Genomic DNA, 18,860 nt, shown 5'->3' with positions numbered 1-18,860 from the left:
CATAAAGCTTCTTCAGTATCTAGGAGGCCCCGGTTGCTGCCTCAGGAAAGGTTGAGAATCCCCTGGGATACCTGGCTCTCAGCCAAAGACCACCTTAAATTTCTGAATGTGATGCATAGAGCTGGGGACTTTCCCTGTGGAATGAATGTAGTCCTCAGCAGTGCTGTGTCTGAAGATCCTTGGTGTTCAGACAAGAACCTAATCCTTTCTTGCTTTCAGTAACTTCACAGTGAGGCCACTGGGACAGTTAACCTGCCACCCATGCTCCTTTCTGCTGTATGTAGATCACCACCATTGGCACACTTGGTGTGTTACAGTCTCTGGGTCTCCTTTCCTTTTCTTTCTTGACTAGTAATAAATAACTCCTTTTTAAACCAAAACAAATAGGGCACGCTGTGACCCCATCCACATGTCCTCCACTCAATCTCTTCTTTGAATTTGTTTCCAAGTGATGAGGACGAGTTGAGGAAATCACTCTCGGAGCTGGTAGACGACAAATTTGGAGCCAGTGCAAAGAAAGTGACAAGGATTGTTGACAGCAGCAACCCCTTCCTGGACATCCCCCAAGCGCTGAATGCAGTCACCTACAAGCACGGTGTCCTCACGCGCAAAACCCATGCAGACATGGATGGGAAGAGAAGTACGTGTTAATGGGACAGAAGATGTGCCCCAGGCAGTAACAAGCCCTGCCCAAGCCTTCTCCCTGGCTCTCCCGCTGGAGTGTCATTTCCTCACTGTATCCCAGGAAACACAAAAGAGACCCCCCCAGATCCATGAGCACCAGCACACAGGGAAAGGAGGGTTTTTTGAGGCATTTGCAGATATGGATGGTTTCAGGAGACCTCAGTCTTCCGTTATCACTGGCAAAGAACCTAACAGTGCCTGTCCCACACAGATAGACCTGGTCTTCCATTCTGTTCATGGGCATAACCCTGACTCCTACGTTATGAGCAGTAGGTCAAGGCTAGTTGCACAGGAGTTGTCCACCTGAACACTGACCTTGGGGACAGTCTGGTCTTCAAAGCTTTGGCCCTGTCTATATTCTGCCATGTGCAGGGTGCTGGTGAACAGGTTGTCTCATAGCTCTGCTGTCAGTATATGGTATTACACAAAAGTTAAATGGAAATATATTTGGAAACTGTTAATGAGCAGTGCTTAATGAAACCTTGGATGACCTCTTTTGCTAATTGATATGGATGGCCCAGTCACTGCAGCCAATTAAAAGTCTTGAGTAGAGAAGATTACCACCAAAGGCCTCTTGCTTCCAGCACTTTCTTAATAGCCCATGCCTTGGAGGACCAGCTCTCTTGTGGTGGTGTAGACAGGCTCCCCTCACCTCCCACCCCTCTCCAGCTTCCAGCAAGCTCTCTTTCCCCAGGTCCATCAAGATGGTGGGTGGTAATGCTCCCCACTCAGTGGAACAGAAGCTTCCATAGCCAGGGTATGTCTGCCTAATTCATCCAAACCAGAGGAGCTCAGGGAATGTCTCTGTTCCTCAAGCATTTAGTTCGCAGAATACAAACCTGTCTGGAGGAACAGAGAGACTTCCTGTATGTGTCCACTGGTAGACCTGTACCTGCTCATCTCTGGTTTTGACCTGTTTGTGTTCTCATGGGGAGGCTGCATCTCCCAGCCCATTTCTGTCAACTGACATGTCCCTGATGACAAGCCACTCATAATCAGTAGCTTGGAGGTGTATGAGGTTTGGGTATCAGTACATGCCTATGGTGGGTCAGGAAAGGGTTGGTTTTGCCAGAAATGTGAAGGTCAAGCAGTAATGGCAGAAGCAGGTGTGTATAATTAGTTGTTCTTCCTTTTTTAGCTCCCAGAGGAAGAAGAGGTTGGAAGAAATTTTATGCTGTGCTTAAAGGGACCATCCTTTATTTACAAAAGGTAACTGTGGTGGACTGTCCCATTTTCTGTTTCATGCTGTGTCCAAAGCAGCCCTGCTGTCCTAAGTAGGAGACCCATACATGCATGTAGAGGTGAATCAATGTCCTAATGCATGTGTGGACGTATACAGAACTCCTCCAGAGACCAGTATACAGAGCTGGAGAATGCCATCATCTTTGATGGTGGTGTTCATGCTAAGGGCACAGCCTCAAAAGAGGGTCATACAGGAAGAAATATGAAAGAGGAAATACAGAGGCAAGACTTCTGCAGAAGTGTAAGCAAGAAGTATAAACAAATAAGGGATAGTGGGGAGCATGACTGAACAGATATGGAGTAGGTGAATTAGGATGTTGGTGAGACATGCCTTAGGAAGCGGAAGGGGCAGGCAATCAGACCAGTCTTGTCCTGGCTATTGTTTTATTAGTTGGCATGGACCTGAGCACGAGTACCTGATGTGAGGCTGGTATGGAATTCCCCATGCTTAAAGTTTTTTGTCTCCTTTCGACCTTGCCGATTTGGGTCCTTCCGTGGGCTGCCAAGAGACACTTTCTGCCTCTCTTCATCTCCGTTCCATAGCTTTCTCCAGTTCCATAGCCACCTTTGAGTCAACATGAGTATAAATCCCAGGTTCCCATGGGAGGCAAAGTTACCGTGGAAGACCTTACCTGCATGCTATGGCATTCATCTCTCTGCCTTTGAAAATCCTTGGATGCTAGGAAGATTTCCATGGATAGTGTTTTCTGTGGAAATATCTAAGGAGCCTGAATAGGACATCACTTGAATGTTAGTAAGAGCCAGCCAGGGGTGCCAAATGTCTACTCATCATGAAGCAGCATAACCCACTGAACTAGGTCTGAACTACTTTAGTAGCACATTCTGTTCAGTAACCCATTGAACTCACCTTGCTGAAACAGCATTCCCTGTGGGTAGATGTTCCTATGTATTGCAGTATTATCTCCAAAGCAATGAGAGTAAACAAACTTTGGATTATATAAGAAAGGCAGAAAGATCCTCGGGGCAGTATGGAATTATGACTCATTGTTCCTAGCACAACCCAACGGTTCTCATGTTTTGCCAGATCCTATGGCACAGGTCACAAAGCTAACAGAAATCTGGTAGCAGCTAATTGTAATTTACCGTGTGGATTGCTCTTAGCCAAGTGGTATTTTAACATCCTCGCTACTCTTTCCTGCAGCTGAGGGAAGCTGCAGTGTACAGGAGAGCCCAGATCTTCTCTAGCACTCTAAGCCTGGCCATCGTGAAGTCACTGGTCACTGACACTCTCCTTACATCCCAGCTTCTTTTCTCAACACAAGTCTCCATCTGGAGCCCAATGAAGAGGTCCCCATGCTGACCATGGATGATGCATGAAGATTTAACTAGCACCTTTTTTTTTGTCAGTTTTTTCTGTAGGAAAAAAAAAGTAAATTCATCAAAATCACAGGAAGCAGTTAGATTTAAATGAGTTTTTCAACAAGCACTTTTAGGTCTAGGTCTGTTGAGGGGGTATATATTTGGAATGAAATACACATTCGGGATAGAATTTTCTTGCCATGCTGGACCGAAATCCAGTTTACTGAAGGTTTTCCTGACTGCTTTGACAGTATTAGAAGGAGCAGTGAGACCAAGACAGAGTTTCATTGCTGCTGAAGAGGGTGGAGGGGTTGGTTTTCGGCCTTGTTATACAAGGCCAGCAACAGTGTCCGTCCTGGCTGTTTTATTAACATAGGTTGTTATGCTAGTACTAGTTTAGAATTTAAAAACAGAGTGAGGATGAGATTGACAGAGACACATAGCTGTTAGAAGATCAGTGTTCTTATCTAGATGACCTTCAGGAGAAAATGTTTAAAAGACTGAGTGCTTTCTTTACCAGGAAGGACTAAAGAAGCAACACACCTAAGATCTGACTATGTTATAAAGGTGTCTGAAAAATAACAGCCATTACTGATGTGTCAGTCATGCAGGAGGTACGAGAGTTGCTGAGGGTGCCTCAAGGAAATAGGAACATAAGAACATAAGTGCATTAAGAACAACAAAAAATAACCTGAGAAACATTTGGGCCAAAGATTTGGGTAAAGAGTGGTTTCTTAGTTATGAGTCACTGACAGACTGTATATGGTCCTTCTCAAAGTACTCCTTGGGCTGGATTTGGCTAGACAAAATATTGGTTGGGCTTTGCAGAGAGAGGACAAATGGCTGAGGTCACAAAAAAAAAACAAACAAAAAAAAAGAAAAGAAAAGAAAAAAAAGCTGCCACTTCCAAGTATTCCCAGCATCACAAGAGAGAGTGGGTAACCTCCAGCACAGCCTCATTCTTAGTGCAATTTCTTGCCTATGGGTTTGTTTGCAGAGCTAAAAAGTTGCACAGTACAGGAAGGAAGCCATGTGCAAGGCTCCCAAGCTCTCAGCGGTAGATGCCTGCACATAAATATAAGATAGAACCTGGCTTGAGCACAAGTCACTGGGAAGAGATTTTTGTACATGAAGATAGAGGAGAAAGTACCTGCTTCCAGACACACCTGACACCATGGAGTACAGGTCCAGCCTCATACATTTTCGCTCAGATAACACCAAGGATCTAGTCTTTAACAGGAAACTCTCAGAAGACAATGCAGATAAGTCCAGGGGAGCAAGTTGACTGGAAGTGAGAGACAGAGAAAAAGGGGGAGGGAGAGAAAGAGGAGGGGAGGGAGGGTCTGGGGAGACAGATGTATAGAAAGAAGGAATGGCCAGATGCAAAGAGAGGTAAGAATAGTATAAGACAGGCAGAAAAGTGGGTGGGTATGTGGTTGGCTGGCTGGACGAGAAGAAAGCAGTCTGATAGAAGCAATTCAGGCAGCATCCATAAACTCACTGATGTAAAGAAGTCACATATCATTGACTCGCCAGTGTTAATTTCTGGGTTAGCATGTTCTAGCACAGTCTGCTGAAGCAATTGCTTGATCCCCTAAAGGGATGCAGCACAGTCTTGACGAAGAAATGCATGCTTGGGAGCAGGGCGCACCTCTCCTGCACTCTAATCCACACTGATCACTGATTCACTCCATGGCCTTTGGCAATTTACTTCACCTCTGTAAAATGGGGATAATAACCCTTAATCATCACACATAGAGGGGTGTTGAGAGGAATGATGGAGGGCTATAAAGCACGAGATGCTTTTGTATGGAAGTACTGGAAAGGGTGCAGGTCTCAGCATTTCCCCCAGGGCTGCCCTTCCAGCCCCCACCCATGGAAGAGTTCCCAGCGCTGCCCTGAGCCAGGGACATGTCCTGTGAAGGCAGGCCTTACCATGGTAGTGCTACTTGGAGTGCCACCTTAATGGCCAGACTGAAGAGGGGCAGTGGTTTCTTTTCCTCATTGAATATTTTTTAGGCTAGTGGGTATGAGCTGAAGAAAATGAGGAAAAACCCCTCGCAAGCTGTAGCATGACAAATCTCTGTAGTTCCATGCCCATATTCGTAGAAGCATAGAATCATTTAGATTGGAAAAGACCTCTAAAAAATCTAAATAAATAAATCTAAAAAATCTAAAAGATCGTGAAGTCCAAACACTGCCAAGTCTACCACTAAACCATATCCCTAAGTACCACATCTGCATGTCTTTGGAATGCCTCCAGGGATGGTGACTCAACTACTTCCCTGGGCGGCCTGTTCCACAACCCTTTCAGTGAAAATAATTTTCCTAATATCCAACCTAAACCTCTTCTGGCCAACTTGAGGCCATTTCCTCTTTCCTGTCACTTATTGCTTGGGAGAAGAGACTGACCCCCCACCCTGCTACAACCTCCTTTGAAGTAGCTGTAGAGAGTGATAAGGTCTCCCCTGAGCCTCCTTTTCTCTAGGATAAACAACCCCCTTTTTGGACACACTCCAGCACCTCAATGTCCTCCTTGTAGTGAGGGCCCAAAACTGAACACACTATTTGAGGTTGGGCGTCACGAGAGCTGAGCACAGAGTCATTTCCTTAGTCCTGCTGGCCACACTATTTCTGACACAAGCCAGGATGCTGTTTGCCTTCTTGGCTGCCCAACTATACTTCTGGCTCACATTCAGCCAGCTGTCGACCAATATTCCCAGGTCCCTTTCTGCTGGGCAGCTTTCCAGACACTCTTCCCCCAGCCTGTAGTGTTGCCTGGGGTGGTTTTGCCCCAAGTGCAGGACCCAGCATTTGGCCTTGTTGAGCTTCATACAGTTGGCCTCAATGCATCAGTCCAGCCTATGCAGCCTATCCCTTTGCAGAGCCTTCCTACCCTCAAGCAGATCAACATTACCTCCCAATTTGGTGTCATCTGCAAACCTACTGAGGGTGCACTCAATCCCCTTGTCATTGATAAAGATATTGAAGAGAAGTGTCCCCAATACTGAGCCCTGCAGGACACCTCTACTGACCAGCCTCCATCTGGATTTAACTACATTCGCCACAACTCCTTGGGGCCGGCCACCTGGCCGTTTTTTTACCCAGTGAAGGGTACACCTGTCCAAGCCATGAGCAACCAGTTTCTCCAGAAGAGTGCTGTGAAGAATATTCGTTTCATTGCTGTCCAGAGGAGAGGGCAGCAGAATCAATGTGCTGGACTCTCACCCCATACAGGTGTCATACAAAAGCAGGCACAACAGAGAGAGATTTTTTTCTTGAAAAAAAGAAAACAAAAACAAACAAACAAAACAAACAAACAAAAAAACTTTGAGCTGGAGAGCTCATATTAGTTGTGGCTACTCCACCCCCTGCACATTGGAGCGGACAGTAGAGGAGAGCTGCCTCAGAAGACTGAACCAAAGTCATCATGGAGCACTGTCATGGCAGAAAGGAAGCCCAGTCAAGGGGGTGGTGGTACATGTTTAAGCAGATCCTTTACTTAGGCAGAAGAGACAGATGAATGGGGACTCTGTCATCAATATTAAATCAAAAGTAAATTAAATGAATTTGGAGGGATTCCAAAACACAGCATCCACACGTGGCCTCAGTTCCTGCAGAAAACATCCCCAAAACATACCCTTTAAATTGCTGACACCCTTCAACCAGAGAAGAAAGGAAAAAATAAACATCATCATCATTCAAGGGCTGGGGGCTTTGGGTCACTGAAACGGCGTAGCACATCATACCTTGCCCATTTCCCAGTGACAAGTGTTTATGTGAACAATGTAGGACACAAAAGGCAAAAATTCAACAACCCTGTGATACCAAATTTGCCAGCAAATATATGGCGGGGTAGCACCACAACTGGAAAAAGGTGAGATTAATATTAGCATATGATAGCATCGAGAAAACATTGCCTGCATTTCCTCTAGATATGGCAGGACACTACTTACGTTTTAGTATAAATCATTTTTCTTTGAGATTTAAGACAGAATCCCTTCACTGAAAGCATCCATGTTACACATCTTTGGACATGTTTCTTCCCCAGCAGTTTAAGCACTTGCTTAAACTTCCACCAAAGCTCAGAAGGGTATAAAACATAGAGAAGATGCTGTAGGCTCTGAAGCAAAGCTGGCATGCTTTGCTGAAAGGCAAGGAATTATTCTCCAAGGGAAAGCTACACACTGGTGTAAGTGCTGGGCACCATGAAGACTCCCATTCCATGTGTGTGGCATCATAGAATCATTAAGGTTGGAAAAGACCTCCAAGATTGTCTGGTCCAACCGTCCCCCTACCACCAATATCATCCACTAAACCATGTGCCTAAGCACCATGATAAAGCATCATGTAACTTTAGAGCCATTTGTGAAGGCTTCACACAAAGATTTCCCTGCCTCACCAGCAGTACGTATAGAGTCACAGAACAGTAGAATGGTTTGAGTTGGAAGTCATAGAATCGTAGAATGGTTTGGGTTGGAAGGGAACCCAAAGATCATCTAGTTCCACCCCCCCCACCATGGGCAGGGACACCTCCCACTAGATTAGGTTGCTCAAAGCCCCATCCTACCTGGTCTTGAATACTTCTAGGGATGGGGCATCCACAACCTCTCTGGGCAACCTGTTCCAGTGCCTTACCACGTTCTTCCTTATATTTAATCTAAATCTACGCTCTTTTGGTTTAAAACCATTAAGCTTTGTCCTACCACTACATTCCCTGACAAAGAGTCCTTCCCCAGCTTTTCTGTAGGCGCCCTTTGGGTACTGAAGGTCTCCTATTAGGTCTCCTTGGAGCCTTCTCTTCTCCAGGCTGAACAACCCCAACTTCCTCAGCCTGTCTTCATGCCTACTGCAGCACAGGCATTAAAATGAGCTTCCTGGCACAGCTGGCCCATGCAGAAGTGAGCCTGCAGTACCATGCGCTCCTGCAAACCGGGCCGCCAGCAGAGAGGCACAAGGCAGAGAGAACCTGCTTGATTCAACCTTACCCTGATTGACTGGGCCCAGGTTTAAAAAAAAAAATAATCTGGATTTTCCTACACCTACATTAAATCCTGTAAGCCCGATATCAGCAGAGACAGTAAATGATGGTACCATTCAACATGAAGATCTGCATTTGTCAAACCAGTTTTCATCTGTGGAAGTTTCTTCTTGTCGCATGTCATTAGGCCTAGCTATTCACACCATATTTTTAGAAAGCTTATCTTGAAATAAGGGATCATGGGTTTCCTGGTCATTTTTATTCAGATCCCAAGAACTCCTTTGGAAAAACATCCAGAATTGGATGTGTGTCTACAATATAGGAGGCTTGAGCAGCAAGGTCTTCCTCAAACACCTTTTTGCTGCCAGGTGGAGTAACATATTAGTAACATATTCATAAGTCAAAGCATTTGGTTTTCTTTCTTAAAAGGCTCACAGTGCATCCCTCTGGCTACTGAAACACCCACTGTGACTCCTGCAGACATCTCTGCTGTGCATAGGCATTTAGCTGTGGTTTGAATTTCTGAGGAGCTCCAAACCACTTAACAGTGCAGGAGGGCACTGCAGAAAGGTTGTGTATACTGCCGTGCAATGCACCCATACTGAACACAGGGTGCCTGCAGCACCCACCTCTTCTTGTGCTGGAAAGCCAGGGCTTTTCTTTGTGGTTGGCATTCAAAAGGCAGTTGCATGTGGCAGGATCCCATGCCAGACATTTCTGGGCCCTGGGCCCTGGGCCCCATGACATTTCTTTGCACAAAGCCAAGCATCACATACAGTGCAGCAGTCATTCTCCTGGTTGGGATGATTGTTTCAGAAAAGGACGGAAAGAAAGACTTCAAAAGCCAATTTCCCATCAAGAGCAGGGCTCTGTATGAGCCACATCCATGGGCTGGGTTATGCTGGACCTTTGTGCGCTGAAAGGGAGCACAGGGGAGACTTTTGTGACCCGACACCAGAGAACAACCAGAAGACTGTAGCCTGTAACAAAACATAACACAGACTTAGTCCTGTAGGTTTGCACAGTAATGAGTAGGATATGGCAGGCCCTTCCAGGGGTACCCTGGCCTGACCTGGCCTCTGACATGGTCATTTCACAGCAGCTGAAGATGCCATCAGACAGCGTAGCTACCCAGAAAGGCAATTCTCTCCACCAGTCCTGGTCTCCACCAGGTTGCAGCACAACCACACAGCTCCATCACAGGGCTGCACCAGCATGCGTCTCCATGTGACTAGGCAGGGGCCTGCAACACAGCACCTGCAGTTTCTCACCAACCGGAGGCAGGTACCTGGGGGACAGGTTGATGGTTTGTTTTAGCCAGGGACAGGTTTTTTCACATCCATCCATCCATCCATCCATCCATCCATCCATCCATCCATCCATCATCTCACCCCCCAGCTGGACCAGCAGTTGAGTTGGCGAGAGGGTAGAGAGGGAGGGTGTTGCTCTAAGTGGCCATCAGCGCAGTTGCTGGGAAAGCAAATGGTAAACATGGGATTGACTGAACTCCTTTTTATTTTTCCTAAAAAGTGCTGTGCCCAGATTTTTGGAATCCCATGTTTGTATTTTCTATCTGTTTATAATATTTATATATATAGTTATTTCTGTACCCCCTAGTTTTGTGAAATTATCCTTCAATGAGGAGAGTACAGCAGGAATACAGGAAACACTGCTGCAATTTGCAAGTGTCTGACTAATGAATTACATGAAAGACCATGGCAAAGAGTCACACATACTAAAGAGATACCAAGCATGATTCAGGTGGACCATACTCAGTGGCTGGTGTCCAGGAAACCCCGCGCTTGCACAGAGGTGCATTGGCTCCAGGAATAGTTGTTCCAGGGCTACCAAAGACAGTCAAAGCCCCTCACCATGTGGAGTGGTGCAGCTGCAGGGTGGGAATTCATTTGCTGATACCTGCCAACAACCAGAATCAGCATCTCAGCATGAGCTGTGCACTGTGGGTGAAGCTCTGCAGAAACCTAGCCGTCTTGTGTCATCTCCCAGAAGCCTCAGGCATGTGCCGTGTTAGAGAGAACTATTTATAATTATGTTTAAAACTTTCATCTCCTTCTTCACATCTTCACAGTGAATTTAATGATGGAAGAAGTTGCCAGATGTTAATTATTATCATTATCAACTCCTAGCATTTACTGTACAAAGCAGTGCTTTTCCTGGTCTCACTACTCTGTGATTACAGCACAGAGAGAAAGGCAGGTTCATTAAAGTAGCCCGCAAATGTTAGCATAGTCATTATCCAATTAACGTTCCTTCTTCACAGGATGAATATAAACCTGACAAAGACCTCTCTGAAGTGGATCTGAAAAATGCCATCCGTGTGCACCACGCCTTAGCCACAAAAGCCTCTGACTACAGCAAGAAGTCCAATGTGCTCAAACTGAAGACAGCCGACTGGAGAGTCTTTCTCTTCCAAGCCCCGTAAGTACCAGCTCTCCCTGCAGAGCCTGGACCAGCAGCCTGACTTCCAGCCACAGACAGAGCCTCTTCTGCCCAGCCAGACCAGCACACACATTAGGGACAACTCTGGGGGAAAAAGGACTTTTGAGGAGGAAGGTGCTAAGCAGGAGAGATTAGGGTGAGGTCTGTCAGACTGTGCAAGGGACTTCGTCTTGGGGCCACAGTTTCCACTTGCCACGCTTGGCAGCTGTGTGCCAGTCCTGGAGCCTTTCTCATCTGTCACCAAGTAGGGCTGAGCAGGATGAGATGGGAGGTGAAGGCCTGAGGAGGAAGGTGGCTTCTCTTTCCGCTCCCCTCATGCATTAACACCTGAAGCGCTGCAGTCCTCCACAGACCACCTTTGCCCTAAAGCCTGCTTCCACAGTTGCTCTGGCAGAATCCTGTAGACTTCAGCTAAGGTTGTGCTGCCAAAGGACTAAAGGGAAGCTGGCAAAGCAGAATGGTTCCAAAGCATGGTTTGACTTGCATTGTAGGAGAAGATCTCTGGGGCTGGACTAATGAATGTGTTTGACGTAGTCTGACAGACTATGGAGTTTCCACTGCCCCTCAGAAGCAGGATGGGAACATGTGGATACACTCATGCTTAACTATACAGCTGTTATAAAATTTGTTGAAAGAGTTTAAAAATTGCGTCCCAGTGCTAACTGCTTTTTGTGGGGTGGCCACATAGAACTGCCCTTGCCAAAATTTGTGCAAGTAGCTGGGACTGCAGTAGCCAACCAGCCCAAAACACAGCACTATGCCACTAAATAATGTCCCATTGTCCCCAGTGTGGGCGTGTCCTCTCTTCAAGCTGTCCCCTTACTAACTTCTGTTGTCAGTCTGCAGAAGAAAATCTATATGGTGCTTTGAACTAAGGAGCTGACAGTTCCTCTCATCAGCCTTTGATGGGGCAAGTGGCTAAAGCTCATTAAAGAGCTCACCAGCCAGACCATATCTTCTTCTTTCCTTAGTCCATTGCAGAGGAAAATTGCTTTGCTAGAAAGTGTCAAGTGTGATTGAGCCATCTCCTGTTCGACGTTTTCTTTGTCAACTGCTGTGAGGAGTGATTTTGTCTTGAAGTTGAGATGGGGTACTAACATCAGGCTAAATCTTGGCATCTGAATTTCTGCAGTGAAGACCCTCTTGAAGCCTGGTGGGAGCAATGCTCGCAGCTGAGCAGTGCTCAGATCTGATCAGGGACCCTGGGCAGAGTTCCATGAACATCTGAGGAGTTCATCCTTGTCCGTGGAGCCTCTGTTATGTGTCTCCCGCTCTCCAAAGAGTAGGGTACTCTTGGCACTTGCCACCATGCTACTGCTCATCTTCAGGGATTACAACTAGAGTTATTAAGGAAGGCAGAATTCCCAGGGCTTCATGTAGGCAGACAACAGGCCTGAAATCATTGGGACAATGTAGAGGAGCCAGTTAGCCAGTGTTTTCCTTCTCACTACCCAGGATGGCACAGAAATGGCTTCAATGCAAAGCCACCAATAGCCCTTGGGAAAGCAGGTGTCTCCAGGGCTGTCTTGAGCTGGCTGGTCCTGGGTTAGGAACATTTACAGATGCCTTTCTCTCCTCCCCTCCTCTGTAACAGAAGTAAAGAAGAAATGCTTTCCTGGATCCTGCGAATCAACCTCGTTGCTGCCATTTTCTCTGCCCCAGCCTTTCCAGCTGCGATCTGCTCAATGAAAAAGTTCTGCCGCCCACTCCTGCCTTCATCCATGACCAAGTTGTGCCAGGTAAAGTGTGAGAGAAGGACCAATGGAGGGGTGCCCAGTGCTCAGCCAACCCATCAGCATGCAGCTCACACTGAGCTCACCTGCAGCTCCCCCAGCACTACCTAGCAGACACATTCAGGTGCTCAAGTCTGCACCTGCTCAAGTGCACACTGTGTACATGGCAGGAGCGGGGCAGTAGAGTGGGAGATTTGGACAGACCACAGGAAATTCTGGTGTCTGCACGATGCTTCTATTGCAATGAATATAAAACAACCCTATGTACACACGCCCACCTCAATGGGTGTTGATTCTTTCTTGTTTATTGCTGTGTTGCTTTTTTTTTTTTTTGTTTGTTTGTTTTTTAATTACATGGCACCCAGAGGTGACACCTTATTGTTTTTCAGTCTGGAAAGCTGCAGAGCCTCAGAGGGGAAGGTTTACTGGAAGCAGGGAACACAGTGCGCCAAAGCATGGCTGCCTAAGGCTCTGTTAGCACAGAGCAATAGGCAGCTGCCATCTGAAGAGCCACTCGTGTTTGCAGTGTCTAGGGAACGCCAAACATGGCTTAACACCTCCAAACGATGGGGATATTCTGCCACTGGCCCTCAGCAAAGGGAAGGGGAGAGGACTGCCTGAGCCTGAAATGATTAGAACAGAGATATAGCTGTAGCTGCTGAGCAGATGTCAGAGCCCAGACAGGGAGGGTACTTTATCTCCAGAGAGAGCAGATGCACAAGCTCTTGAGACACAGCTAGTTCTGCCTGGCTATTAAAAGATGCGGAGGTTTCGTGTTCATGATGCTATAAAAGCCCAGGTGCCGGAGAAATCCAATCCTGGCACTTGTGATGCATGAGTTTTGATCTTCCTCAAATACCTGTGTTTCGGCTGCTCCTTATCGGATGAATTTTCAAATGTGCTGCACACCTTTGGCCCCAGCACAGGCTATGCAGCCCATTCCAGTAGCAAGGCTTATGTCCTTGCATAGACAAATCCCATGTCAACAGGCTGGCGGTGCACTTGGGTGTTACACGCCTACATTTTAATACCTGACACAATTCTCTCGGCAGGAGGAACAGCTGAGATCTCATGAAAATAAAATGAAGCAGATTGCAGATGAATTAGCAGAGCATAAATCACATCCTGTAGAGAAGAGTCTCAAGTCAAAAGAGGCTGAGGAGTACAGGCTCAAAGAACATTACCTAATTTTTGAGGTAAAGGAATGTTCATCTTTTCTGTGATAAATGATATCTTGGCTGATTGAGGAGAATTGAGAACTGCAGAGTGGATGCTGTGAGCCTGGGAGAGAGGAGGGGAGGGGAGGGGAGGGGAGGGGAGGGGAGGGGAGGGGAGGGGAGGGGAGGGGAGGGGAGGGGAGGGGAGGGGAGGGGAGGGGAGGGGAGGGGAGGGGAAGGGAAGGGAAGGGAAGGGAAGGGAAGGGAAGGGAAGGGAAGGGAAGGGAAGGGAAGGGAAGGGAAGGGAAGGGAAGGGAAGGGAAGGGAAGGGAAGGGAAGGGAAGGGAAGGGAAGGGAAGGGAAGGGAAGGGAAGGGAAGGGAAGGGAAGGGAAGGGAAGGGAAGGGAAGGGAAGGGAAGGGAAGGGAAGGGAAGGGAAGGGAAGGGAAGGGAAGGGAAGGGAAGGGAAGGGAAGGGAAGGGAAGGGAAGGGAAGGGAAGGGAAGGGAAGGGAAGGGAAGGGAAGGGAAGGGAAGGGAAGGGAAGGGAAGGGAAGGGAAGGGAAGTAGAGGGCTTACATACTAGATGTGTGTTATGTGGCAGTGATAAGCCTCACTGTTTTCCATTGAATCTGTAAAAAAAATGACATTTCCTCCCCTCTGTGATTTCTAACGCAAGGCATGGGAAAGTGATGAGAGAAATAAAATCTTCCTTTACTGTTCTGGAACTTGAAATTTCCTCAGGTCCCAAATAAGGAAGGGATTCTGTTCTCAGTGCACATCAGCGTTTTCCAGAAACATTTATAAAAAGCTGAAGGAAACCGTGGGAGTATTAATCTTGTTTTGCTGTAACTGTTTCTGTAAATAAAGCCGAAACCAGCACTGCAGGTGCTTGCAGACTTTTTGAGGATGCGTGTAGCTAAGTTTAAATGCTCTGCAAATCTCAGTAGCATTTAATTGGAGAAATGGGATAGTTTGTTCCAGAGAAAGTTGAGCACAAGGTAGAAATCCTGCCACAGAGGTGTCATTGGGGAGGGACTGCTGGAGGGTCTATTCCTGCTTTCAGCAGGAGCTTAGATTATTCCCAGTATTAGCCTGGGCCGAGTGTGACATTTTCTTGCCATCCCTGGAAATGGATGGAAATCTCCCATCTCCCACAATCCAGGGCTCTACCACCCACTTGGGGAAAGAACATCATGTCCAGCCTGAATCACCAGAGCCATAGTTTGTGGCTGCTGGTTCCCTTGTGTTTGCGCCAACCTTTCAAATAGTTGCGTGCTGCTGCCTCCTATTTTCCAGACATCTTGTTTTTGATATCTGCAAAGGAGTAGTCTCCATCCAAGCCTTTTCTCTAGGCTCCCTTTTCAGTCTGCAAGAAGAAGCTGGCACTTCCAGAGCATGACTCATCTAATCTATTTTATGAGATATACTCTAGAAATGCTTGTTTCTCTGTGCTGACAAAGAAGTGAGTATAGGCTTCCTCTGAGATGTTAGAGGAAAGGACTGGGGTTTTACATAAGTCCATAAAAAGAGGTCCCATCTAGTCTTGAAATGATGCCAGGCAGAGAAGAGATTGCCTCCATTTTTTTTGCTGTCCTCTGTGAAGAGCACAGCTAATGGTAACAGTGAATTACTGGATGAAAACAATGCAAGCAGAAATATTTATATCAACCGAGAGGAACTTTCCATGTGCTAAATGGGGACATCTTCGCAGCGTTGTTCCCAGACAGGCAGGCAGGAGTGTGGAAACTCTGAATGTTTTAAGTCAGGAAGAAGCAGATCTGCACTTTGGCCACAATAACCCCATGCAACGCTATAGGCCTGGGGCAGGGTGCCTAGACTGTAAAGAGGAAAGGGACCTGGGAGTGTTGATCGATGTTTGGCTGAACATGAGCTGGCAGTGTGCTCAGGTGGCCAAGAAGGCCAACAGCATCCTGGCCTGTATTAGAAATAGTGCAGCCAGCAGGAGCAGGGAAGTGATTGTCCCCCTGTACTCAGCTTTGGTGAGGCCGCACCTCGAGTACTGCGTTCAGTTTTGGGCCCCTCACTGCAAGAAGGACTTCGAGGTGCTCAAGCAGGTCCAGAGAAGGGCAACGAAGGTGGTGAGGGGTCTGGAGAACAAGTCTTACGAGGAGCGGCTGAGGGAGCTGGGCTTGTTCAGCCTGGAGAAGAGGAGGCTCAGGGTAGACCTCATCGCTCTCTACAACTTCCTGAAGGGAGGTTGTGATGAGGAGGGGGTCGGCCTCTTCTCTCAGATAACTAATGATAGGACTCAAGGAAATGGCCACAAGTTGCACCTGGGGAGATTTAGATTAGAATTCAGGAAAAACTTTTGCTCTCAAAGAGTGGTCAGGCGCTGAAACGGCCTGCCCAGGGAGGTGGTCGAGTGGTCAATGCTCGAGGCGGTCCCTGGCAGTGTTCAAGAAGCGGCTGGACAAGGTGCTACGACATATCATTTAGTAGCTTAGTGGGTAGTATTGGTGATAGGAGGACGGTTGAACTAGATGATCTTGTAGGTCCTTTCCAACCTCGTGTTTCTATGAGTCTATGATTCTATTCTATGTTGTTTTTTTGTTGCCTCCAGTAGCCACCTTAAACAATCAGAGTGGCAGTCAAGACCTGTAAAAGCAAGAGAGTCTTGCACAACAATCCCCTTTTTCCTCAACCCTTTGAACTGCAAGTTAATAAGTCTTTGAAGTCTTTGGTTAGACCAGACATTGTGCTGTTGTTAAATAGCTCTTGCAGAGTGTGAACAGTGGGATCCTGATAATATAGTATGTGTTTTCCTGCAGTAGCAGATGGCATCGCCTCTGCTTTCCACACACGCCGTGGCCTGTCCCTGTTCTCAGGCTTTTTTCTCTGTTTCGTCTTTCCCTGCAGAAGAGCCGCTACGAGACATACATCAATCTGCTGTGCATGAAAATAAAAGTTGGGACAGATGACCTGGAGAGAATTGAAACCAGTTTCTTTAAGGTGGAAGCTGATGACATTGCTTTGCGGAAGACACATTCAAGCCCTTCCTTGAGCCAAGGGCATGTGTCTGTCACCTGTAAGGTGGAAAAGGACATAATAGAGCAGAACACTTAACAAGGAATGTGTGCATGGGTGAAATGAACTGGTGATGCTTTGCGCTCCTGAACTAGATCAATGAGCACAATTTTACCTAGGAAATTATACAAACAGAACCGTAGACGTGTATGACACGTTGACTGCTCTAGTGAAAGAAGTCAAAGAAGCTTTAGTTGACACTCCTTGGCAAAGCTCTGGCATTTCAGCATCATGGACACTCCATCTCTTCTTTTCCCCAACAGCACCAGTGGCTTTTCTTTCCCTTCTACCGCAGCCTGCACAATAAAGGGATATGCTCATTCTCCAGGTGCCAGGTTGCTCTCTTCCACCAGCCCTATCTTCTCCTCCTTCCTCCTTCTCTCCTTGGAGTTTCCACTGGTTCACATCCACAGTTCCCAGAAGTGCAAGAAACTCAGCCGGGACAACGGTGTCTGCGTCACCCCCAGCGCTCTCAGAGAAAGGCACAGAGCAGCAGGGAGCACATCCCTCACATGAGAGGAGTGCTGTCTGGCACGTCACGATAGGACACGTTTCATGAGCTAGTCACCAACTGAGTGAGAGGCGTCTTCAGCACAGTGTGTGGGACTGTCATCTGCCCGTGGCAGTAAAGGCCTGAAGTGCCCTCTGTCACCTTATCCTTTTTATATATATATAAATATATATACATATGAATATATATAAATAAATATATATATATAAGGAAAACTTAATACGGGATTTTAACCTCAGTGTGCAAGAGAAGGTAAGCTGCCTGGAGAAGACACTAGGGACAATGGAGGGTCTGAACAGGACATTTTCAAAAATGCAGTAGCCTATGTTTCTTTTTTTTTTCCTTTTTGTACTTGAATGGAAAGCCCACCTGGCTTTGCTGTGAAACATCACACTCCTGTTCCTGTTCGTTGAGAAAAACTAGCTAAATGGCTGTTTATTTAGCATCCATGGCATCTGCCACTTTGGGTTCGAGGCGCAGTTGGAAATGTGCTTCAGATCCAGCTGAACCTTTGTGTGCAGGCGCAATTCTAACTGCCCATCAGTGTTGTAGTTCCTCCATTTTGCAATTTGTATGCTGTACTCTTTTAAAGAGGGAATTGTGTTTCTGTTCCTTTCTGCTGTCTGTGGTCCAATGATTTACTGTTGTACTAGAAGCGATTCCACTGCATTTCAATGCCACAACTGTCCTCCTGCACTTTATTTATTTATTTTGCTATTTGGTTTGGTTCTTTATCCCAGATTGCTTTTCTTTCCTTTAGGTGCATTCAGAGTAATCAAGTTCCAGTTTTGAAGGATCTTGTAGCTGCTAACTACAGTCATTTATTGTTTATATTTTGCAGCATTTTTTAAACAAAGAAGATTTATTCGGACCTTCAAAGTCTGAGAGACTATTGACTACTGTTTTCCATGATGGTTCATACTACTAAAAACCTCCATCCAATTCTGTCACCTCTTCTTTTATCTCTGTTTCTTTGTACAGTTTGATAGCTTATTTGAAATGATGCACTAAGAATCATGTAAAAAAGAATAACAATAAAGCTGAATCTGTTGGTAAAGAGAACTGGTCTGAAATATGGTTCCACTGTGTGCTGGATTGGTCCCAGGCTTCACAGCCCTGCATGACCATGTTCACACAGATCTCCATCAGCTCCTGCAAAGAGAAAGCCAGGACTCTCTGGCCAGCACCAGAAAGTAGCAATGCCTTTCCATGAGTAGGGTGCCAGCACACCTATCCTACTGAAAGCACTTGCCTGCCTAATCTTTGGATGGACGGCTTGCCGGTAAAGCAGGTGAGACAGATGGGCTGCTTTACTGACATGTTCAGGTAACATTTCCTTTCATCTGGTGCACCTCAGGTCTGTCAGTCCATGTGCAGCCTGTAGGTTTATGGGAGGAGAAAGATGTCAACACCTGCACTGGTGGTTGGAGATGTTCTGGGAACTGTTCTCAGAGGAGCCTTTGCCTTCATTGGGTGTTGTAGCTGTTTCTCCAATGTGCCATGTGCTTTGCAGTGTCGGGTGTTGGTGCAGGCATCCCTTACACTGGGGGCCTTCAGGATACTGCTACTCACATGAAGCATCTGGTTCTGGAGATGCCCACTCACTCACTCAGTGGAAGCCCAGGTGAAAGTCAGGCCCAGCTTTTGCTGTCCAAAATCCCTGGTAATATCTCGTGCCTCAGCCTTTCTGACTAACTCTTCCCGCAGGCAGTTGAATCTAAGCTGTG

At 46.7% G+C, this 18,860-nt stretch overlaps 1 protein-coding gene across 8 annotated transcripts in view; it reads left to right on the top strand.

The window, feature by feature from the left end:
• The window catches only part of PSD2 (pleckstrin and Sec7 domain containing 2), a 96,053-nt gene extending 77,863 nt beyond the window's left edge, over nt 1-18,190 (top strand). For 6 of the 8 annotated variants that reach the window (XM_080554942.1, XM_080554938.1, XM_080554940.1 and 3 more), the window contains 6 exons: nt 450-640; nt 1,823-1,893; nt 10,509-10,666; nt 12,282-12,426; nt 13,473-13,616; nt 16,455-18,190. In XM_080554942.1, coding sequence (XP_080411068.1) covers nt 450-640; nt 1,823-1,893; nt 10,509-10,666; nt 12,282-12,426; nt 13,473-13,616; nt 16,455-16,661 — 916 coding nt within the window. In that variant the 3' untranslated portion in view covers nt 16,662-18,190. The other 2 variants (XM_080554943.1, XM_080554945.1) reach the window with 2 other exon arrangements.
• Nucleotides 18,191-18,860: the final 670 nt, after the last annotated feature.

The sequence above is a fragment of the Anser brachyrhynchus genome (genome assembly GCF_964034855.1).
Source record: "Anser brachyrhynchus genome assembly, chromosome: 14".
NCBI classification, from domain to species: Eukaryota; Metazoa; Chordata; class Aves; order Anseriformes; family Anatidae; genus Anser; species Anser brachyrhynchus.
The sequence above is the reverse complement of the archived record's forward strand: the minus strand, read 5'-3'. Positions and strand labels throughout refer to the sequence as shown.